The sequence below is a fragment of the Seriola lalandi genome, unplaced genomic scaffold, assembly GCF_002814215.2.
Source record: "Seriola lalandi dorsalis isolate HSWRI2012SDOR001 ecotype SW California unplaced genomic scaffold, Sedor1 jcf7180002054579, whole genome shotgun sequence".
In the NCBI taxonomy this organism is placed as follows: Eukaryota; Metazoa; Chordata; class Actinopteri; order Carangiformes; family Carangidae; genus Seriola; species Seriola lalandi.
In genome coordinates, this window is record NW_019525132.1 from 2,055,596 (window position 1) to 2,080,255 (window position 24,660).

The 24,660-nt window shown below is 41.6% G+C and overlaps 1 protein-coding gene across 1 annotated transcript in view; it reads right to left on the bottom strand.

Moving 5' to 3' along the window:
- Nucleotides 1–24,660, bottom strand: part of nrcama (neuronal cell adhesion molecule a) — a 52,654-nt gene that overhangs the window by 4,572 nt on the left and 23,422 nt on the right. Inside the window, exons 3-28 of the mRNA XM_087177076.1 lie at nucleotides 14,936–15,104; nucleotides 13,894–13,999; nucleotides 13,140–13,333; nucleotides 12,821–12,943; nucleotides 12,210–12,380; nucleotides 10,524–10,635; nucleotides 10,135–10,319; nucleotides 9,259–9,390; nucleotides 8,777–8,920; nucleotides 8,543–8,654; nucleotides 8,293–8,459; nucleotides 7,998–8,145; nucleotides 7,750–7,874; nucleotides 7,324–7,353; nucleotides 6,482–6,583; nucleotides 6,042–6,239; nucleotides 5,866–5,936; nucleotides 5,481–5,706; nucleotides 5,136–5,251; nucleotides 3,576–3,798; nucleotides 3,498–3,508; nucleotides 2,550–2,712; nucleotides 1,591–1,713; nucleotides 1,242–1,397; nucleotides 669–800; nucleotides 495–573 (exon numbers count right to left, since the gene is read on the bottom strand). Coding sequence (XP_087033202.1) covers nucleotides 495–573; nucleotides 669–800; nucleotides 1,242–1,397; nucleotides 1,591–1,713; nucleotides 2,550–2,712; nucleotides 3,498–3,508; nucleotides 3,576–3,798; nucleotides 5,136–5,251; nucleotides 5,481–5,706; nucleotides 5,866–5,936; nucleotides 6,042–6,239; nucleotides 6,482–6,583; nucleotides 7,324–7,353; nucleotides 7,750–7,874; nucleotides 7,998–8,145; nucleotides 8,293–8,459; nucleotides 8,543–8,654; nucleotides 8,777–8,920; nucleotides 9,259–9,390; nucleotides 10,135–10,319; nucleotides 10,524–10,635; nucleotides 12,210–12,380; nucleotides 12,821–12,943; nucleotides 13,140–13,333; nucleotides 13,894–13,999; nucleotides 14,936–15,044 — 3,458 coding nt within the window. The 5' untranslated portion in view covers nucleotides 15,045–15,104. The remainder of the gene's footprint in view (nucleotides 1–494; nucleotides 574–668; nucleotides 801–1,241; nucleotides 1,398–1,590; nucleotides 1,714–2,549; nucleotides 2,713–3,497; nucleotides 3,509–3,575; nucleotides 3,799–5,135; nucleotides 5,252–5,480; nucleotides 5,707–5,865; nucleotides 5,937–6,041; nucleotides 6,240–6,481; nucleotides 6,584–7,323; nucleotides 7,354–7,749; nucleotides 7,875–7,997; nucleotides 8,146–8,292; nucleotides 8,460–8,542; nucleotides 8,655–8,776; nucleotides 8,921–9,258; nucleotides 9,391–10,134; nucleotides 10,320–10,523; nucleotides 10,636–12,209; nucleotides 12,381–12,820; nucleotides 12,944–13,139; nucleotides 13,334–13,893; nucleotides 14,000–14,935; nucleotides 15,105–24,660) is intronic.

Genomic DNA, 24,660 nt, shown 5'->3' on the forward strand with positions numbered 1-24,660 from the left:
TTAAAGCACAATGGCATCCACATTAATAACTAAAAAAAACAAAAAACATCCTATATATTATCCTATATTATTAAATGGAGAATTGTTAAAATTAGAATTAATATTGCTAGAAAAATGGTGAAAATGTGATGAAAAACTATAAACTAGTGGAAAATTTTCCCACTTATTTTGAGGTAGTATAGAGTTGACTTTGCAGGAGATGGGATTACTTGTTAACGTGGACATATTTTGCGCTGTATAAAGTTTTTGTTGATTAGAAGGCCAGGTTACAATGTGAGTTGGTCGTTATAAGGATCAGCATAGACGGTGTGGATTTTGCCTTGCCTCTATGGAGTGTTTGGTAATGGAGTCTGGTGGGGAGAGTGTCTCTGCGGCCTGGTAAAATGTTCTATATACAAATAGTCAAGTCAGGAAACAATGAACGAGGAAAAGATGCTGTAAGCCATGTGGTTAGACTTTTCGGACTTAAAGAATGCCTTGTTTTTATTTATCACCTGTATTCTCCAAATGTCCCATCATCCTCCTTCATGGGCTGGATCTCAGGGTCTTGGTGAGCATCTTCTTTCTCTTTCACTGCGGATTACACAGTTTGTTTGTTTTTTTAAACTGCCGCATCCATCCATGTAAAAATGCTTGAAATTACATTACACACTAATTATGTGCATTACCTGGATATTTGCCACCCTTGTTCCTCTTGATGAAGCACACAATGAGAAGGACCAAGATGAGAAGAGCGATGGCACACATCAGTCCAATAAACCAGCCCTGGGTGGCAATGTCTACCTGCCGGTTGGGTGCGGCTGGACATACAGAAAAAGAGGAAGGGACAGAAAGATGGAGACACACAGTAAGCTTAGGTGTCAGTCCAAATTTAAATCCAGGCTGTTCAGATGGAGGAATGTGAGATTATCAGAGGCTGTAAATACTGAAATGGATTTTTTTTTTTTTAAAAACGGGTTAATATGCAATGAACATTCAGGCACTGAAAACATGAAAAAGAAAAAATGAACATTAGAAAAATAATGGACCTCTTAGTGATGTTTTTAAGTGGCATGCATCGCACCAACTTGATGGCAACTTCTACCATGCTTGTACACTATCTAGGAAACTATACTACCATACATTCATGTCTGAATGTATCACTGCATGTCTGATGACGAGACAGTTCCGACACAAAAATGAGACAGGCAAAAAAAAAAATTAAACACGAAGACCATCTATCCTGAGGCATGCCGCCTCACCTGGCACCGTAACGTCCACTTCGCCTGTGCTGTGGACCGTCGGGTCAACCGGGTCTCTAGCTACCAGACGCACCTTATAGGTCGTCCCCGGTTTTAAACCTTTTATCATATGTGAGTGCGAACCGTTTACCAACTCCTTTTTCCAGTCCTCTTTACCTAGAATTGGAGTTGTGGATGGAGAGGAATGAAAATCAGGGGAAAAGAGGTTTTCGGGAAAAAATAAATAAATAAAAATCATTATTTGCATAATGATATTTAGTCACCAGTTTGAAAGTTAAAATCATTGTTAATGATCAGGTCGATTAAATGTTAAGTGCGGAGATGACTGGAATACAGAGTGAAGCCTTACTGTTTTCTACAATATATTCCACATATACATTCTTATGGTGTCCAAAGTATTCCCAACTGATCACCGCACCATCCTCCAATATAGACGTGTTAACTGTGCCAAACGCAGGGCCTACAGGAGGCGCTGAGCACACAAGGGAGAAAAAAGTGTTTATTCAAAATGAGAAACATACCAATTCACAACGTCACCTGAATTTTCAAAAAAAGAAACTTAATACGGAATAAAACCTTTCAAATATGGCTACAGTGCTAAAATATCAAATAAACGTCCATAACATCTCGCTCTGACAATATGCCAGTGTGTAGGACATAACAGTTCCCTCCAGTTTTATTTTGACATGAAATATGAGCAATCATTCCTGGAAATTAATTCATTATTATAGGAAAACAAAAATTCATAAACTGCTGTAGCAGCTGAATTCAAGTCAAGAATTACAAAAGGACCCCAGCATCTGTTTTACCAGTTAGAGAATAAGCCACAGCTTAAAGTTTCCATTGCCACCTTGTATATACCGTCAGTTGTAACAAAAGGGCTACATCATTTTTGTTACATAACAAGAGAACCATTAGAGTAGTCTTAGACATACAAAAATAGAACACTTATAAAGTATAGTTGCAACAGAAATGCCCATCTCAGTGAGGACTTCAATTTTACTGTATAGTAGTCCTCTTAAAACAAGCAGCACTCAGGTGAGAGAAATGTAGCAAATGAATCCTTTTCTGAACTTACAATAAGTGGAAATAGTAAAATATTCTGAAAGTATCATCATAATATCTCAACTAATAAGAGTTGGTTCCTGAGAGTGTGTATCATTGTCCTCATTTTGACCTTTTTTTTTTTTTTCCCTTTTTTGGTGCTCGATTTAAACATTCGCCGAGATGGATCATTTCTGCTGCAATGACTGTGTAGGTAGATATCTAGGGAGCTACAGTAGTGGGGGACACAGGGAGTGCTTGTACCCTTGTGAATCGGGGGATGCAGAGACTGAGTGATGGGGGAAGTTGGGTGAGGGGGCTCTGTGGGGCCTGAAAGAACATGGAAAAGAGTGAGACAACACATGTACAGATCACAATAGCCAACTGCAGAGCCGTGCACAACATGCCGAGTGAAAACACAACGCCTCTAAATCCTGAGGTTCAAAGTTAAATTCAGCACCTGGTTCAGTGTTATACCCCCCCCCCCCCCAAAAAAAAAAAAAAAAAAAAAAAAAACAGAACCAAAGTCAGGGCCTGCTGCAAACAGGACCATTCACAGGACATACTGTACCAATGGTTAATAGTGGTTCATGGACCTGTATGATTGGTAGGGCTTTTTCACATCATTGCTAGGGTTTTCCATCAGATGAGGGTAGAGATAGATGGTTGAAACACAGATGTTGGTCCTAACTTGATTAATACAGCAATTACTACAAAAAAGGTATGCCTTGAATAAAAGAAATAGAATCAGGGTTTCCCTTATATTGACATTTCATTTGCAATATAGAAATGTTTGTATGTCTGTTACATTCCAACCAGTAGATGTCGCGCTGTTAACATGAGGCCTGAAGAAACCATTTCTCAAACCGTTTTGCAGGAATGGCTCAGAGCTTCATCTCACCATAACCAGTTGTATGGTGTCCTGTGTGGTACTACTGTGTTATACTTGCTAGGGTGTTTGGGTTGTGCTCCATGGATGCTCTTGGTGGTTGCTAGCATAGCTTAAGTGGTTGCTATGGCATTTATGGTCGGTTACTGGAGCAACTACTGCGAGGGTGTTATCATAGTGCTAGTACTAGCAGCAGCAGCAGCGGTATTACTAGTAGGTATTAATAAACAGATACAACACACACATACATTTAATGTATTAAAATGCTGCTCTACAATAGTTTAAGGTGAGTGAGCATGTGAGATCATATCTAGAAAAACTACTGGGAGGCCAACTAATGGGAAGACAAGAAAATCATCAGTTTTCAATATGCATGATGCGCTAGAACCATGTCGGTCAACTCCAGGAAAACACACCTCCTTCAGGTGTCTCAAATGTCGTGCTGGGGCTCGCAGGCCCTTCTCCTTTGTAATTAATGACCCTGATGAAGAGGCTGTAGAGGCTGTAAGGCTTGAGGCCTGGCAGACGCCCCTCGGTACGGTTCCCACTGAACGTCAAAAGCTGCGTCTCCTCATCCATGTTCGCCTCCGTCTCCTCCAAGCCGCGCTCACGCCGATAGTATACCTAGGAGACGCACCAAGAGTTAATGTGCAGTCTTCATGGGTTGCTGTTTTACTGTTTGTTTTCCTTATAGTTTGCCCTGCTAAGATTGTAGCACACAGATTCAGGTGGCTGAGCAGAGGGGTTTTTCATAAAGAAGCCCCACAAACGCAGTGTTCATCATGAAAACCTGCCTCGAGTGAGCTTGATAATACCCTTCAAGCTAATATGACGAGACTAATTCAAGCCTGGCTTAAGAGCTGATTTGATGATTTCGAAATACAGACTGTCTGTTTAATTCCTTTAATGTTATTGCCATTTATATTGAAGGTAAATGGTGAAAATGCATCTTTCACAATGGGGCTACAGCTGGGGGTCAAACTTAGTTTATTTTTCCTCTTTCCAATTATTTTTCTGCTTTTTGCATTAACATCTGCCTACAGTGTGTCAAGTGATACCATTTGACACGTGCTGCCATTTAACTGACTTCAGAGTGCGGCACTTGAAACTTCAGTCGGACTTAGATGTATTTAAAAAGGTACAGAATTCCCTGAAAATAAGAGAGCTGGTGAAGTACACCTGGCTTAACTTGTAGTCTTTTTCCAACAAAATGTGGAAGACATTTCAAAGGCTTCACACAGCCTTGACCACCCATCTCTAAATAATGACGTGAAAACTCTGCATCTCCCTCCCTCACACACACATCCCTCAGCAAACATTTTACAGAATGAGTGAAAACACTGCCCATATATACACACCTGAAAATGACTGCCTCTTTATCAATTATCCAATGAGGAGCAGACACATAGATGACCAGCCTCTAAGGAAGCTGAAGTTACAACACTGAAATGCCAAAATAAACCACTCCCCCATTCCCTGTTTCTAAGTATTCTCTTTTAATGGAATTCGCGTGTTCACTCATCTAAGCTGATAAATTTGTGTTTTTCTTTGGTTAGTTTGATTTGCTTGTACCGTTTGACTGTGTATAGTTGGTTGCATTCACAGTTTGTATTGTAGCCTCATGCTTTGAGCTTTTATTTTGACATCCTGAGAGGCTGGCCTCTATGTGTCTACTCCTCATTGGATAATAGACGAGTCAGACATTTTGTGGGGTGTGTGATATATAGACTGTGCTTTCACTCAGTCTGTAAAAAAAAAAAAAAAAAAACTCTGATGGGGGCCATGTGGGGTTGAAGAGAGGGGAGAGTCTTTAGTTTAAGTGTTGCTGGCTTGTTTAGCATGTAGGTGCGCATGCTACAAAATGCAAAGGCTTCCACGTTTGTTCAGCGCTCTTCAATTGAGTTTTGTCACTCACACAAAGCAATAACAACAAAGACCAATAACCCTTTATCAAACAATACCTTGTATCCCTGTAGTTTTCCCCTTACTGAAGGGGAAGGTACAGGCTCCCAGTGTACCTCTGCTAGCATACTGTTATGAACCATGATCTTCACACTGTCAGGAGCAGACGAAGGCACTGGGAAACATTAAGAAACAGAAGCAGTTAGTTAACGTCGAGTTTCAAAACACCAGTCATTAATAAAGTTAAGAAGACTAAAAAGAATCAGATTCAAATGATGGTTGAAGAAACAAAACGGCAACATATTGACTGAACCGACTATAATGTTTATGCAGAATTTAACCTTGTAGCATATTCCTATTTTGACTAAATTTGACCAATGATGTGTTATCATCAGTTCACTCACAGTCTTCTCCAGAGTACCCAGTCACTACTTCAGGGTCTGGTCCGCTGCCGTAGTTGTTCACAGCTTGAACTTTAATTTCGAATGGCACAAAGGTGGGGGTTCCAGTCACGACGAAGTGGGTGGCGTTGACCACGTTCTCTGATGACCAATCCTCGTCCGTGTCCTTCTGTCTCCACTGCACTTTGTACTCCAAACCAGGCCCGTTGGACTGGAATCCTGTCAGTGGCTGTACAGAGAGTAATATCAATTAGTGCGTTTGCAACAACAGAACAGTGAGAAATTCAGACACAATGAATGAAAATACTCCAAAAGTGTGTCTTCTTAGAACTTATGTTCCCAGTCAACCCACAGCAACCAGAAATCAAACCATTCAAAGAGAGCTTACTGTCCAGTAGATGACCAAGTTGTCAGGCTCAGTTCCTTCTCCATGAACATCTGATGGATTTTCATCAGGAGCTTGGGAGGGGGGGGCGACCAAAAAATGAAGGCTTAATCTCTGAATACCTTTTTCAACATAACTCTACATGATTATATTTTCTGGGAGATGACCGTGTTCACTACCTGCGGGGTTGGTCCTGTATTGGCGCGAGGGCTGGCTGGGCTGGCTGTAGCCCACACGATTCTGAGCCAGCACTCGGAAAGAGTAGTAGACGTACGGGGAGAGGTTTAACTGTGCTGTGGTGCTGGTGCCGACAACTTCTGTCAGGTTGATCCAAATTCCTGGCATGTGGAGCAGATCCTCATATTGGATCAAAAAACCTGGGGAAGATAATTAAAAATTAAAAAAAAAAAAAAAAAAAAAACCCAGATAATGTCTGTGGGTTAAGTCACTGTATTTAATTCTGTGTATATCTAGCCATGGTGGCTCATTGCGCCAGCTACCATGGAGATTCATTTATTTGTTCTTGTTGATACTGACTGTGCAGTGTCTCGTTTTGAGTTCGGCAGTGGACAAATGGAGTGTACTAAACAACTAAGCAGCAAAGATGAACACGTCATACTCTGCGTGGGACTGTTGTGTTCATCTCCAGGGATCCAGGTGAGCTGAACGCTCCTCTCAGTCTGGTCAGTCAGCTCCAGGTCGGTCGGAGGGTCGGGTTGTTCTGCAAACACAACGAGGAGCTCAGGAACACCCAAAAAATTGAAACGCTCTCATCTAGAACTTGCTACTGACACTTTTTGCAGTAGTATTAAAAACACACCGTTGTGCAGTAAATGAGGAGTAATAGACTTTGAAGCATACTGTAGCTTTTGAGCTTAAGATTGGCTTTTTGTTGTCAGGGATTTAACATTAGGTTTTTTAGTTTTTTTCATGAAAGTGCATCTAAAATTAGAATCAATGCAACAAACCAAAAGCAGACAGTATGCTGCCTTGAAAGCAGGGCTAGTTTATTTTTACACTTTTTTTAATATTTCATGACAGAAAAGTAAAACGTTGGAAGTGTTGTATGAACTCTGTGGGGAAAAAAGATATTACTTTTATCTTCATTCAGTAATATACAGGAAGAAGTTTGTAAAAAAAGAGCTTGATCAGGAAACTCAGGTGTTGTCAGTTGTGGTTGATTAGACCTCTGCGCAGGTTGGGGCTGAGGCCAATCAGGCAGGTTAAGTGAAAACACCTGTGTGGGTGCGACGTGATCATGCATGGTGAAACCAAACTTTTAAAACCGTCCTCTACATTAAAACAAAGCTAAATGAATACAATGATGCAATATGTAACACAGAGAACAAGAGCAAACCACACAAAATAAATGTCGAGACAAAATGGAGGCTAAAGGTTTTGCAGACGAAACTGATGACTGAAGACAATGAAAAGTCACAAGATGCTACACTGTTTGTTTACCGTAGGCAATAGCCGGAGTAGGAGTTGCCTCTGTGACGGCGAGAAGCAAAAGTAAAGTGCAGGAAGAAGGTTAGATGTTAGGGACAGACATTTTAGAAACGGCAGAAAAGCAGGAACATTTCTATAGCAATATGATTCTTTGTTAGAATATAACGGAAGTTATAGTTCATGACCAACCAGAATAAAGTTTTTGACAGAAACGGGACAGACGACACAAGGACTCATTTGTTTCTTCTATTTTGCATTCATAAAACCCCTGTCAATACAGTAATTTACCATGTTTCACTCAATTGTTTTGAAGAAGAGAAAAACATAAACTCGTGGTTGGATCCTGAAAGTCACTTCTGTGACTTCCAAAATCAAAATAACCTGTCAACATGCTGAGCGCATGAACCCCTTTTCATGCGTATTAGGATGTGAACATACCGACGACAGTCAGCATAGCGCTGGCTGAGTCCTGGTCCAGGGTTGTGTTCATGATGCAGGTGTAGGTGCCCTCATCTTCATTTGTCACATCTTTAATGGTCAGACTGTCTGTGTCCACCTCAAACCTGAAAGCATTACACCATGTGAGATTTTTTACCTAAATTATATCCTATTCTTTCCACAGGCGGAGGAAGTGATTAAACAAATTAATCAGATTAAGTGAGTGCCAATCTCAAGGTCTCTTGTACCTCTCGTCATCTGGCAGTTCTCCACTGTCTTTGAGCCAGGTCATGGTGGGAATAAGGGAAGGGTCATGTTTGACTTTGCACTCGAACACAGCGCTCATTCCTTTCTGCACCATCATGTACTCCGGCTGCCTCAGGATACGGGTGGGCTCTGGAGGACGGAGGAGAAAGGCAATACAGAGTACAGCTTGATGGCCACATGACTTAATGGCTATAGGGGCCTAAAATATCAATTCCATGAGGCTAAAAGTTAAACCATCAATCTCATTGTCTGAAATGTGATTGGGCCATATCTGACCTTTAACCTCCAGGAAGACGTGGTTCTCCTTGATCCCCAGGTTGTTGCTGGCAATGCAGGTGTACTTTCCGCTGTTTAGTGGCTGGGCCACGTTGATCTCCAGTGTACCATTCTCATAGATCACGTATGGGTCACCATTCTTAATACTGGTCTGACTGTCTTTGAACCTGCACAGAAACAATAACGCATTTTTTTCATAATGAAGACAAAATGGATTCAATGTCACAGACAACCTGATCTGTTATCTTACCATGTGATGGTCGGTATTGGAGAGCCAAAGGAGGAACAGTGAAGTAGTGCAGGGTTGTTGGTGATGACCTGGTACACTCGGTTGGGTGGAGTGAGCACCCTTGGTGGTTCAGCTGTGTGGAGAAGCCAAATGTTTATCTAAATCAGCACTCAATATGTCTCTCACAATGGCCTGCATATCAAAATCGTACCATAAACATTTAATACATTTCCATCTACACATGTTTTAACTCACCAAGAACATTGACAAAAGCATTCGCCATCACGTAGCCAAACTCATTGGACGCATGGCACTGGTAGACAGCACTGGATCCTGACTGCACGTTGCTGAGAATCACAGTGTCGTCCTCCACCTTGCGGCTGTGGTCCTCAGGAGCATCTAGCACAGGACCAGAGACGGAATATATTGATCAAATTACAGAAAGAACATCTCTAATCATCATGTTTCTGGTAACTTCAACTGCACTGTAAGAGTTCAGTGTATGTAGAAATCAGCATGTATTTTATAGAATACCATGCAGAAGGAAAGAAAAAACAACAAAAAGGAGGAAAAAACACGGTTGGGACTGAAAATTAAATTCCCAATGCCACTCCACATCTAATTTATACACTCTGTTGCTGCTGTGTGCTTTAGACAGAAGTGTGTGTGTGTGTGTGTGTGTGTGTGTGTAATGTAGTACATTCTATTTTTGAAAGCATGGTCTCATTTTCACTCACTCTCTATGGGGACTCCATTCACAAACCAGCTAATCTTCGGTTTGGGTTCTCCATTGACTCGACAAGTCAGGATGCCAGTCTCATTCGGAGCGAGGATCAGGTTCCTGGGAGCACTGACCCAGAAAGGAGCCGCTGGGGATGAACAAGAATAAAGAAGATACAGAGCAAGATCCTTGAGAGAATATGACAAAATAAACTTTACGTAGCCTACACGATATACTTGGTATGAATGGTTGCATTTATGTAATTGTAAGACTAAAACAAATAAAGGTGATTTACTTCACCTAATCACTCCCCTGTAATCGTAAAGTGTTACTAGTACTACCGATCTCACTGTGAATCAACACTTGGGTCGACAGCTCTAGAAGCTTTTAGTTCATTACTTTGTTTTGCCAGCAAACCAAGAATGAATATCTTTATATTCCCTGGTTTTCAACTAACCCTAACCCTAATCCAAACCCTAATCCCTATTTAAACCCTAACCTGTAATCTGATGACTTTGTCCCAGAAACTTGGTGTCTATGGCCATAGAGGTCTGGCCCAGTCTACCATCAATGGTATTCTGGGCCTTTGCATTTTAATCATCTTATTTTTTTTTTTGGGCTGTGTCAGACAAAATATGCAACTTGATAACATCACTTTGGACTTATCGTAATTTGAGACAGACTTTTTGACACTTTATCGACTAAATGATGAATCAAGACACAAATTGGAGAGTTGAGAATGAAAATAATACTTGAGTGCATCCCTACTTGAATTAATGCACTTTAAAAAGGACAAGGACAAAAAAATGTCAACGGTATTAAATGACATGTGATGCATAAAATGATGCAATGAAGAAATGCAAAAAGAAAATACCTGAACTGATTTGCATACCTTTGACAGTGACCTTGATGACGTGGTCTGCAGTGCCCAGGCTGTTTGTAGCCGTACAGCGGTAGTCTCCCGCATCGGCTTCATTCACATCCGAAATCTTCAACGTTTTCTTGAAGTTACGGAAGGACATCCTGCTGCTTGGCATTTCACTTCCATTCTTCTTCCAGGAGATCTCTGGCGTAGGCCTATCATAGAAACCCTTACAAATCAGTTCTGTTTGTTTGATATTTCTGCATTTTGATTTTTAGTATTAAAGCACATTCATGTATAATACATTCTTTCCCACAGAGGTTTTTTTTCGTTGTTTATCACTAACATTTGATAAAGTAAACACAAACTCTTAAGATGAGAGAAACTGTGATGCAAAATCGCTCCAGATGCCAACTTACAAGCCCTCAGCAATGCATTCCAGCTCCAGGGTCTCCCCTCTCAGAACCATCTTGGTGCTGGTGGCACCCTGAGGTGTCATGAAACCAGGGCGACGCTCCCCCTCTGGGCTGTCTGAACATACGAGAACACAAGACTAAATCAGAACCAGGCGGCAACTTTAGACTTGGAGGTTTGAGTTATCCAAGAGGAGTATAGGAAGTGAAACTATAAGCTCAGGGAGCAATTCACATTGTCATGAAGGACAGAGGTAGAGTCAAATATACACTATGAAAAGTGATTTGCCAAAGTGGATAGAAGGGATAGAAAATGAGTGAATGATGACCCAACACAATGCATGAAGAAGACATCTTTGTTTTTCCTCATTTCATACAGTACGAGCACTGACAGAATAAGCGAGCGAGAGGAATCTCCCTGAGAGGGGTAGCCATGGGTTTGTTGCTATGGCAACGTGGGAGGATCTTGGCAGAAAGCAACCCTCCAGCCACACACATATATACAGTATGCACATTCCTCAGAAAGTCCTCGTGGAAGGATCTAGATTTCTTTCTAATTACTCTGCCAAAACAGTCACTAATATAATGAATGAGCCTCTTCCACTTTAGAAGGTAGAAGAAGAGCAATGCCGTGTTCAAATGTGTTGCGTTTACATGTGGCCATCTTGGATAACCAGTGATGGAGCAGATGAAGAAATCAGTCTGGATTTGTGTGGGTATTTGTGATTCCAGGGGAGATGTATTTAGCTGATATGTAATGTTTGCATGCTTTGAAAGTATTAGGTAGTTCAGAGCTTGTTAGGATATAATGTTATCTACACACAGGCAATAAACAGATACTGTTGATTTTGTCTTATAATAAATATTGTATCATGCATCACAGTCAATTCAGTTTTATTTGTATTGATCAAAATCAATGGTTTGACTGACACTCTACCCTTAAACCTATAATTTGCATTAGAATGAACTCCACATAAAACTAATCAGATAAAATGCGAGACACCTAATGGAAGAGTACATGTTAATATAATCACAGAGGAGGGGATTGAGACCAAGTTAAAGGTGAGTGTGTATGTCGGGTACAGTTATGCGAGGGAGTAAAAACGGGGCTGGGTTCACACTGAGGGGGGGCTGAATGGGAATAAACCAGCAGCACTCACCACTAAAGAAATCAGTGACATTGTATAAAGCGGCCACAGTCTCATTCATTGTTTCCACTGTAATATAACAGAAAATCATAAGCATGCAAAACTAGGAAATAAACAGGCAATGCTTTATTTTACAATCACTTTTCCCCCATGTGTTTAAACAAATGCACTTGACTGTGCAGTGTAAGTACAGAATAATTTTGCATTGCTGCAAAAGCGTTGTCAAATTATGGGTGTAACATAATATAAAATACCGTTATGTCATTCTAACAGGTGACATATGGCCATTATAAAATCAAATATTGCTATATGTGCTTTTTAAAGCACAGCAAATGTACAATACAGGAAGACCAGCAACCAAAATTCTTCTAAGACAGTTTTGCATGAGTAACATATCAAATTGTGTCACAAGCAACACAGTAATGCAAGACCCTAATGTATCACAAACATGGGGAAAAAGTACATCTAGAAAATGCATGCAACCATAATCAAAAAGCAATGGTTTATTTCAACTGATATAGGCCTGTTCAGTGTCTTGACTTACTGTTGAGCACGGTGACTGAAATGGGCTGTTTCTGCTGGATGGTCTGTGTGTGGGGGAAGCGAGCATAGCAGATGTAGTCACTCCTGGTGTCTTCTAGGAGAACATTTGAAAAGTACAAGTCTCCGTTCAGGGCCTGGGACACTCGCTGATCCAGCGGCAGCCTCTGAAAGTCTGAAGGACATGGCGTGTTAAAACGCTAAAAAAGGAACAATTTATCAATGTAATGAGCTTGTTGGACTTAGTTTTTCTAGAAAAGGACGTTTACATTTACTCATTTGGCAGACGCTTTTATCCAAAGTGACTTACAAGTGAGGGTCATCACAAAAGCTTCACTGCAGTGAGACCTTGGTGTAAGTACTACATCTTTACTTTTTCATTGGTAAATGAGTTGGTAAAAACACCTATTTTCCACACCTATTTATCAAATCTATCCAAATACCTCATGATTTATATCATCATCCACTGTCATGTTCAAAAAGGCAGCAAAAAAGATAGAATAGATATAGAATGCTGGATACATATTTTAAATGTACAATCCTTTTGTTTGTGAATGTTAAATCCTTATGTCCTTGTATAATGAGCGCAGATATGCACACATGCAAACGACTCACTGTTATCCATCCAGAAGATGACAGGAGGGGGTAGCCCGGCAGGGGGTCGGCACTGCAGCACCAGGGAGACCCCCATCTGCACGGTGATGGCTTCATTTCTTTCCTTCGACCACAAGGGGGACCCTGCGAGTCGCAAGCATCAAACAAAGGTTCTGAAGGCTTCCCAGAACTTAAGATCATATAAATGTTCATTAAATGTTTTGAACAAAGTGTAAAACATAACTTATCAAACTGTAGTTGGTGCTGAAGCCATTAGGATCAGTTTTAATTTACAAAAATGGGGGAAAAAAATGGAATGGAGTATAAGAAGGAGTCTTACTGGACTGCCTGATGACAATGTTGTTGGAAACTGCGGTGCCGTGCTCATTGTGAGCTGTACACTGGTACGTTCCTTCGTAGGCCTCCGCCTTCTCCCCGCTGATGTCAATAACCAGAGTTCCTGAACCGGGTTTCATCAGGACTTTGGAGTCTTTCTCGACGTCAAAGTGGGTTCCATTTCTCGTCCATGAAAAGCTAGGATCAAGCGGAACAATAAATAACATTTTATTTTCCAGGCCAGCAGCAACAAGGAAACATACAAATGAGTGGAAATGACACGATACAACCCATGTGTTCAAATCATCAACATGCATTCTGCTTCATTATGCAGATTGATTTGAATTATTGTTTTCATGGCGGGGAGTTTGGCTGATTGTAACTCATTTGATTCAGAGACTGCTGGCAAAATCTAAACTGTGGCTAATTCTCTCTGCCAGGTGTCTCTCAAGCGATTTGCTCGCCATGACAACAGTTGCTATGGTGATCCATATTTCCACACTGCTCCAGGTTAAGTTGCCCTCAGGAACAGGTCTATATTTCACAGAGGAACCATAAAACTGAATGGAAATCAGTTTGCTCTTGATTTCTGAAACTCTCAGGTTGTATCTTTACAATAACATTTCAGGAGAGAGGAAACCAGTGAAATATGCTAACGCAGTGTTGAACTGGGATGGATACCTGCATACTTTTTCTTGCACGTTGCACATGTTCTAATAAACAAGCCCCAGTGGCAGTGGGAGGAGTGATTGTCTCACCTGGGATTTGGCTTCCCCTTGGCCTCACAGTGGATGACGATGTTCTCCCGCGGATCAAAGATGTAATCCTTTGGGGACTGTAGTGTTATAGTTGGGGGTTGAGGCACTGGAGATACATCAGTAGAAGCACAGTTGAGACACACGCACAAACAGCGCAATGTAAGCATTGCAGACTGGAACTTCAATATTCAAGCAGAGGAGGCGCAGGCAGCATGCAACAAACATTAACATTCAGTCCGACCTGACAATCAAGTCTGGAGCGGAAAACTCTCTCTGCAAACAATAAAGCCACAATAGCTATCTCACTCCAATCTGAAGACAGACAACTTACCATGGAGCACCACTCCAAGACAAGCAAGCCACTTTATATGGTAACAGTGCTAAAATAACTGCATGCACATCTAACATTGCCCAAACCCACACAAAGACAATTTAAGTTTAAGAGCAAAAACTCCACACTAGAAGTCACAGCAGTGTTTGAGCCAACTTACATCCTTCCAGTACTTTAGCTTTTTGTCCACCATGACACGCCGTACCACAGTAGTAGTAGAATAGTGAGGAAAGGTGTTAGTTTTTGCAAGGAGTAAACAGCAGGTTCAGGTGAAATAGTTGCGCTTTCAGGTACTTTTAAGCATTTGATTGAGCCTGCCTGAAGTTTGGTTAAGGACAAGCTTTCCTACTTGCTTCAGTTTTTGTGAGGCAGGTGCAATAAATGCAACAGAGGCAGCTGAAAATATTACAATTTCAACACAGGATATGTGATATGAAGGGAAAAAGAGTTCCTCCAAAATTTGAATTGCATTTCATAACTGAAAACCACAACTCCATGCTGAAACATGCAAATATGAATTACAAGAACTGCCGAGTGGAGCTCATCTAAAGCTCTTTTTGCGGCTCGTAGAAGCTATAATTCATTAAGCTCTGCTGAATGTAATTTCCATTAGAGCATGAAAAGTTTCCTTAATTTACGGAAGTGGAATACCATGTCCTGTATTGCAATATTACTATGTATAAACGTGATATCGGTAAAGAAGATACTTACGATCTAGAGGCACCTCTAGCGCTGATGTCATGCGACTCAAGAGTATGAGCAGCACAGCTCCGAAGCCAGGCGTCCACTTCCTATTCCAGTCCATGGATGGGTGCGTCATGGTGAAAACCTTCTTATCCAGGTTCAACAGCAGTTCAGGTGGTCAACACGGTGAAGAAGTCTGGATCCACACAACAGAGTGGTAGAAAAAATGATAAAAAAAAAAACAAAACATTTTACTATATGGGTTATTTTTGGTAAAGTATACTCTCACACACACACACATACATAGTTGCAAGGGTGTTAAAAGGGGTGTAAGTGCAATGTGTATACAATATTAGTCCATAAAAATGACAGACAAGGGTACAGAGATATAAATATTTAGTCTGAACTGCAATGGAAACTTCACTTTGTCGCCTTTTTCTATGCAGTTTACTGACATTCACAGGGTCCAACATCCAAAGCAGGGTGTTTAAGTAGAGCATTGCAAGTGGCTTGTCAGTTAGATAGCCTGTCATTCTGCCAACATATAGACTTTGGCAGGAGGAGAAGTCAAAACAAACTTGATTTCAGTCTTTATTTGAAGAACCTATGCACTGTGCACTTATCTGTCCATCTCCCGTTATTTACCTTCGAGTGTTGGAGAACATATATAGAGACACAGCAGCTTCACATAAGCATTAGTTTAGACTCAAGCACACTTCATTTTGTAATACTAGGCTTTTTATGTGTGGGAGCTGCCAACATCCATTGCACCTTAGATTGAGAGAAGACACACACTCGTGTGTTTAGGAAGCCTCTGTGGAGATATTTGGTGCTAGCTGTGTTCACATTGGCATTGTTATTGACAAAGATGGCCAACTGCTTACTGGAACATCCCGTGTGCACCGCTGAGGTGTCCCGCCTGACACCACGTGTCTGCCTGTAAACATATGGCATGTGAGTGCACTCGGCCGGAACAATTACAGCTCCGCCGCAGATATAGCCTGCGCACAGATTGGCACGTGCACGCACAAATGCACATCAGTGGGGGGGACCAAAACATTCTTGCCAGTGCAGTGTGTTATATGAATCGAGTTACACATGAGTGCACACCCACAAGCGCTATAGCATAATATAACATAACAAAGAGACGCAGATTAATATGTACAGCCATCACACACACAAAATCGTGTTGGCATTAACGGGCTCTTGTAAACTGCACCATGGGGAGCTGGAAAATTCTGACTGTCTTTGTTTTTCCCTTTTATGTCCTCTGTCTTTCAGTGTGTATAGGCCTCTGTCACGTGCATTTGCAGGCTTTCATTTATTAGCAAATTGGTAATATATCACAGCACCTAATGGCATTCAGACCCTCCCCTGCATATGCTGGTTTTGATTAATGTCTGTCTGCTGCACAATATAATATACATGTTAGCCTGCCTAATTCAGGAAGATGGGCATAATATCTAATGATATACAGTCTTAAAATGTTTGCAAGATTCAAGCACCACTATTAATGTTTAATTTTATTCAAGAAAATACATTTTTCCCCTGGTGTTATGTGAACGGAGCAAAGTCGCCAAAGGGTGATAGTAACTCCTGTCAGCAGCCTGAGATGGAATTCAAGGTGGAGCCGTGTGCTGCTGTCAGGTACATGGCTCAGTCCATCCTGACATCTTCATTATTCATGACTCGCACATGCATCTTTGCACATACATTGTAGACACACACACACACACGTGCGCATACAGAGGTCTACATATACACAGGAGGTTGAAGTGTTCAGAGGCATTTCAAAGGTGAAATTATCAGGCTCACTGCTAAACACAGGCCAGTCTCTACTCTGCTGGAGAAGATCCATGTCTGATGACATAGGGAGAGTGTGGTAATGAACACACACTCAGAAAGTAGTGTGTCAGATTTTATCCAGCTGAGCTAGGCAGAGTGTGAGCTAATACAACCCCAGGACACAGCTAATTACGCCGACACGTCCTACTGGATATTACTCTCATTAGTTAATCGAGAAGGAAGACGATGGAGAGAAAGAGCGAGAGAAGAGAGCAACACAACTGAATGCATTAGATGAAGGCCATGCATGCTAAATCTTCTAATCACATTGTGGAAAAGGCAATGTGATATCATGCAAATGTAATGGCCCATCTTCTGATTAATTACTATAACGCTCTGTGCTGCTGCAGCAAAAAAAAAAAGAAAAAAAGAAGAAGAAGCCTCCCCCATGGCGACAGTGGCCATATTAAGCCTTGCTGGACCTCAGGCCATTTTCTCACAGACAGTGAAGCCCATTCACCTGGTTGGGAATAAGTGCGACTTTTGGGAGACGGATGATGGAAGTTCAAGAGAATGTGCAAATGGTTAAAAATGAAGACATCCAAAGAAAGTACAGAGGATGGGGGAGGGGAGGAAAGGAAAAAGGAATTCTACAGCCGGAGGGAAGATGATGATGATAGGGGACGTGTGAAAATTCAAATGCAGCATCAATTACTTTACTGGTCTTCTGATTTAAAATAGAACCTGACTGACAGAATTTTTTTAGGCCTATATAATTATTGAAAATAATAAAAATCTGATGAAAAATATGCAGTCAAACTTTTTAACAAGTATTTTGTCACAGACATGTCTGAGAAATGCCATTTTACAGCTGAACAATAAATATTTATCAAATGTAAGTATAATAGTATGTAAAAACACCGGAAAAGACAACCATATTGAACATTAAGACTAACATAAGTATATAAAAATGCTGCCAATAAAACACTTAAGTTCACTCACTTTTCATTACATATCTGCCAACATACACACTATTTGGATAAATATGTGGTGTCATGTTTTATTTCGAAATACTGCTCAAACAAGGGGCAACTATTTGATTTGTAATGATCTGTACAATTCAGAAATTTCCACATGGAACAGTGTGTTGACCTCCAGTGCATTGGCCTGTCGCCCTGTCAGTAACAGAGGATACTGTTCTCCTTGTACTGTCAAATACAGAAAACTAGTGAGCCTTGAAAAGATAATCATGACACCAAACGAAATGAAGTATTTTGGAATCAACACCACAAATCTTTCATAAATGTAAGGTTGTTTGATGAGTTTGTAAAATGTAACCACAGTAACATTATTGTCAATAAGAGTATAAAGAGTAAGAAAAGCAGCAGAGGCACCAGAATCAACAGAACTTAAATCCTACAAAGAGGTTTGGAAATGTTTAGAAAACATGGGCTGCGTTCAAAGTACCATTTTAGTTCAAATTCATTCTAGATTGATGGTCACAACGTCACAACCCAAATATACAGTGTTGCCAACTTTAGCAACTTTTCAGACCCCTTTTAGCAACTTAAAAAAATTAATAAAAAAAGCACGTAACAACAAACGCAAACGTCCACCTGTCTGTGTCTACGTCTGTTTCGCATGGCAGCTGTCGTAGACTTGAACGAGCTGCGCATGTGCAAGCTGTGCAACGTGTGACGGATAAAATAAGAGGGGTATTCTTTTGCTTTTAACTTTCTTTAGCACTGCAGAGCAGCTGGTTAACATCTTAATTGGCCGCGCTTTAGTCACTATTTCATACTTGTTCCGTCATCCGACAACAGAAAAAAACAAAAACATGATGTATATGAGAACAGCTTGATTGGGAATTCTGTATGTGAGCACAGTGAGTAGGAGAGAAGCAGACTGATGTAAAGGGCTGACACGTCTGACCTATGCATCTGACACAAGGCAGAATAGAGTGCTGCAGGGATGACATATTTTTATTGGCCAATCAAATTTTTGGGAGTTCCAAAATCACTCACCACTCCCTTTATAGTCCACTATATGGTGAGTTCGCCATTTTGTGGTGCTGTCCGAATGTATAATGAGAATTATTATACCCTATATACAGTATATACTCATAGTTTCCCACAGTGCATCATGAAAAGCAGTGTACAACCGATGGTCGCTAACCAAGCAATACCATCATGCATTGCGCTCGTGCTGAGAGACGGAGCAAAAGTGTGGAGAAAATTACCTGAGTAGTGTCAGAAAGTGTTTTTCCATTTCACCGATGTGCTCACTATATAGTCCTCTGCATAGAATTAGCTTTTGGATTATTGCAGAAAAGAAGAAGCTCTTTGATGAACAGATTTTGTTCAGCAAGATAATCCTTAGAAATTAACACCACATATTTGATTTTTGAAGCCTAAGGACAGTTGCCAGAAGTAAAAAGCTAATGTCAGGCTATAAACGAACTACACCACGGTCACATTGCGTAGTCACCACCACTAAGCTTCCACCTTGTCATTCGGTTTTCGGTCTTCTACAGAAACCTTTCCTAGAAATTTAGCAAGAGCGTGAGTATGAACACAACACGGTTATGAAGGTGCACTGTTGAGTGGATCTGTGTTCATGTTTGGTATGACGATATTTAATGTCCCAAACAACCTCTGTCTCATTTAGACACTTATTAGCAACCATCTTTTTTAAGACTCGTAAGAGCTTAAAAAAAAAAATCACAGCTGGGGTATTTACAGACTGATTTTATGTTGTAGAATAAAACCTGAAAACGTCACCACAGGCCTTATTTCAGGCATCTCACCCAAAAAAAAAAAGCCATTGAATTCAGGACGAGGTGCAAAGATGCTGACTTATTTCAAGGTTTTCGGAAATATGGAAATATTAGCGCATGACGTCATCTAGCGACAAATATATGATAGCCTAAATGTGGTCAGGCGCTACTATAAAGGAGACATTGCCTCAAATGGTTCCTATCAAAGGAAACATTGTGATTTAAATCACTGATTTGTAAAATTACCCTTAAAGCAAAAGTTCAAAGTTTTGGGGAATGTGTCTGTTCGTTTTCTGGAGGAGAATTGAGTCTGTTACACTTTGGGCTTTGTATGGATTAAACAAACACGATAAAACATGTTTATTGGTGAGATTTTCATGGGCTGGTCAGCTGATTTTGATACTTTTGGACTGGCCAGCCATTTTTAATTAGCCAGGCTACTATAGCGCTCTTTCCCTGTTTACAATCTTTGTGATAAGTTTCAATCATCTAATCTAACCCTTCACCAAAAAAGAAAATAAGGGAATTAAACAATCTATTTAACACCATATTTGATATATAAACGTAAAAAAAAAATAAATAAAAAAAAATCCCCCAGCATGCATCTCTGTCATCTGTTCTTATCCTGTGTCTCGGTTTTAATGTCTGACCTGGTTCACATCTCCAGAGAGGCGGGGGGGGGGATTAAGGGTTAAAAACACAGCACGAAACACACAGACACAAACAGAAAACAGACACACAGACATAAAATTAGCTGCCATGTGCAAATGTCGACATCTCCATATTTCAACAGCGAGAATGTCACTGTGTTAAGAGGCATAAATTGTTCAGACATTGGCGTCGGAAATACATCAGCACCTTTTCAAATTTGCATGATCATACAGCATAACACTGAACCTTTAACCTTTAAGCGAGGACAAACACTCTTTCGTACCTGTTGTAGCACGGTCAAAATAAATAAATAAATAAATAAAAAAAGTGTTAATGTGTTTTTGAAGCCTGTTGAGTGAATTTACCATAGTTCAAGGTGATGCTACGAGCCTGTACTGTGCAGTGGGCAGGAAGACATTTCTCTGGCAGCAATATGGGTGTCACAGAAGCACAAATTATACACACACACACACACACACACACACACACACACACACACACACACACACACACACACACACACACACAGCCCGACATTCATCCTAAAGCGCAATGTGAACAAAATAATTTCCCATTGCTCATTTTCTCGCAGGGCACAGACGAGAACCGGAAGATGATGATGACAAAGAAGACTCAAAGGAAGACGAGTGGGATGACTTTTGCTAGTGGGCAGGACATCTCTCATCCTCCCCTGCCTTCTTCTCACTGACTCAGGGGTCAAAGCCCAGAGGTCAACACGCCGCCCTGCAGCCCTGCCTTTCCGTCTCGACAACTATATCCCTGTATTTCTCCATCTTTCACTTCCTGCCTCCCTTCTTCTATTTCACTTAGTCATTTTGTGTTTTGCAAATCATCCTTAAACCGAGCCCATGAGGTCTTCAAGGTTACGGTACATTTAGAGCATTTACTGTAGCTGACACTCATCTCTTGCAGAGTGATCGGGAAGGTGTTCAGTGTATCTTTTTAAAAGGACATGTTAATGGATCGTAATGGCTTGCCCATCCTACATCTCTGCCCTCAGGAAGTCAATGCAAGCCTTCATTTACTCATAACATTCTCCCAGATGATGTCTGATGTGAGTTTGCAGTGATATACTAGGAGTCTTCATTAATGGATGAATCGATAGTCCACAGTTCCTCACAGAAAGCCTGACCACTGCCGCACACTACCATTACATAAGTGCAGGCCTATAAAAATGTAATTCAGGGGTTAATCCACTTTGTGTGCCTGTTCACACCACACACTGACCTTTCCTGTTGCCTGGATCTATTCCCTTTGTGCATGTGGACTGAAGATGAACATTAAACAACTGAGGGGCTATTGAACCTGAGTCAAACCATGAAATACTTATATTTCATTGTGCTGTACGTGTGACGGTGTCTGTGTTTAAAGAAACCAGAGCTGTAAAAGGAAGCTTTTGTTGGACACGAGTGCGCCTTTCTGTTAGTTGTTTGAAAGGATTTGACAGATATGGCGTTTTGTACTGCTATGTAACCACATACTTTTATCTGTTTCCTTTCGATTTAAACAACCTTCCCGTTACTTATCTCATGCACACAGCTTCTCTTTACATTTGAAACCGCAAACACCGGATCCTGTCTCATCACAGAATACAGGAATAGATTTTGACATTTTGGAAAATATGATTAGTCACGAGCAATTCCGTGAGAGTCTGACCAAAACACTGAACCCCTGATTTTTTGCTCTGCACGGATAAAAGCGGTCACTATACCCAGATCTCGCGTTTCCCAATAACAATAACAAAGAATGACGTGAAGTTCGCTGACACAAACCTAACAGTCTCCCCTGCCCTTCAGTTTCGCAAAACCCTGAAGCAATGTGCTAAGTTGGTCACTCCACAGCCTTCAGTCACACTGAGAGACGCTGAGGGATGACAGCCTGACTAGACGGATGAGGGACGAGGCAAAGGGGAGGCAGGGAGAGAATTAGGGAGGAGGGATGAAAACACAGTCATCTGCAGTCACATCACATCACGGTGACAGAGATATTTTGGAGACAATAGACTGAGTTGCACTGCTTTCAGCTAGACTAGACTGGAGTGTGTGTGCTTTTTGTTGCATCTCGGCACACACACACACTGATCACTCTTTGTACATGAAAACACTGATGCCACAATGAGTTATGCATAATAGAATTTGCAGACAATTATCTTCTCGTTCAAAGCAACATGAATCATAAGAATCTGCCCGGACTACACTGGTCTGCAGTTGCCGTCTAACAATTTGACCGTCTCCAGTAACCAGGTCACTAGAATAGGAGCTTCTGAGCCCGGAGAGTCCCCACAAACACATGGAGAGGAACTGCAGCATAAATGTGAACATAACCGTAACGACCACTCCACCGCTGACATTTTAGAAAAGCGCACTTTACACATGTGCTGTTCTGCTGCGTGTTTCCACGGGGGGGGGGGGGGATGCGCATTCGAGCTTCTTTGCTGAACGGAAATGATACCAAGTAGCTGAAACGAGAAGCCGCACTCCCTGAAACTGAGCAGATGGTGGGGAAGAAAAATGTAAACAAATACATGTTAGCACTGAGTGCAGACCACACACAAAGACCACTGCTGATATGACACATATGACAAACACCTGAGGTTAGGACTTCTAGCTAACTGTCTCACGCTGTTGTGGAAACCAATGATACAAATCTGGCTCTTTAGCTGCCAAATTCTCAACTACCTGCACCAGCTAGTTTGCTAACTTTGACTGTTGTTTGTTTCTGGGCGAGGCAGCGCACAGTGAGTTCATTAGAGCTGAGACTTTTTCCTCAGACATGGGCTGAGCTTGGAGCTGAACACAAAGAGAGAAGGAATGTAAAGCACTGCCAGTGGATACCAAGAAGATCGCACCGGGAGACTACGGCCGCACTACTACGTAACATCATTTTTGCTGTATCTACGCTGTTTTGTTTTTTCTTACTGAGTTTTTGAGCCTCTAAAACGGAGAATTTCGGAAACGCTGCTGGCCCTCGTTTTAGTTTGAAAACTCTGGGGTTGCTTTTTCACACTGGACGACGCAGGAGACCTTTGGACCCCCCCCCCAAAAAAAGGGCCCTTGCAAACAGACACCCACATTTGCTCCACTGGTTTGGGTCTTATCAGTCAAGACTACCAGTAGTGAATGCAACATGAATAGCGACTTACTCAAGTATTGCTGACCCTGTTTTCTTTGCTAGCAGCTGTTGTGCAGTGAAATTCTGCATTTTAACACTGCAACTTCCTTTGCTGTTCCTCGCAACTGACCAACTACAGAGTAGACGATCCGTTTCCTGTTTACACTGGCAACACGCACGCCCAGTGTACGTGAATGGTCATGTGATATGTGTTTACGGAGATTGTTTTTCATTTTTAAAACACTGTTTTAATTTAACAGCCCTCTGGAGGAAGCAGCTGACCCTGAGACAGAACGCCCCAATGTGTCTGTCCATTTGATAACTTTACTGGCTCCGTCCCTTGTCGCCCCCCCATCTCTCTTCCTCTCTCCCTCCTTGACGAACCTGCGTCAGGCGGCCAAGTCTGCCATCAACAAAGCCCATTGTAAGGTGAGAAAATGGCCCGACTTCTTTGGGCCAAAGCACTTTTCGATCTGGAAGGAAAACAAGAGGCGGCGCTGCCTGGCTAATCCGCTTTAAGAGATGTGGCGCTATTCATGCACGTTTCATATCTTTTTACAGGGTTAAGTATTATTTACTAAAGCAACATTTAGAGTGCAGACAATAGATGGATACTGTTGCGCGGTTCGTTCCCTTGGAAGGTAAGGCGGTAAAGCACTCGCTCTCAAGCTAAAGTGAAGCTATGCAGGGTGTCGTACAGGGTGTATTTTGTGTCAAACAAATACTTGAGACTGGGAAATGCAGAGGAGAGGTGTGGAGTTTGTTGTAAGAGAGACAATAAAGTAGTAGTGAGGATGAGGTAATGGAATACTTGTGTTACTGGTGTTCTTTCCAGGGAAATGTTACACTCTTGGCCACTACATTCTTGTACACTTGACGGTTGCTAAATAGCACTTCAACTGCCTTTGCCCGAAAGTGGAACCAGCAACTCTCCAGCTGCGAGTGACAACTGCTTGACTTTTTTTTTTTTTTTTTTTTGGAAAGCGTCATGATTTAACTGTTGACTTCAACAGAAGCTGCCCACTACGTTGGAAGTTATTGTAAGAGGAGCTTTCCCTACACTAACACCACTTCTTTGCAATGAAAACACAGAACTGGCAGCCTCTTTGTCTCCAAACCGGATCACACACAGCCACCTAATCAAAACAAACTCTCTCAGCCTCTTTTTGCACACACACAAACACGCAGGGCCTTCCCTTTTTTGGGGTCAGTTGTTCTAGCACCATCCGCAGAATCCCCCAGCGCCTGCTTTTCTCTGAGGCTTTGTGAAGTGCTGATGGTCAGCATGCGCCAGGCCGTGCCTCTCCCCCATCCGCACCTCTACAAACCACCCCACGGGGGCTATTGTCCTTCATGTTGTTTACCACCGGGATAACACTGAAACGGCAGGGGTGTTCTAGGGCACAAG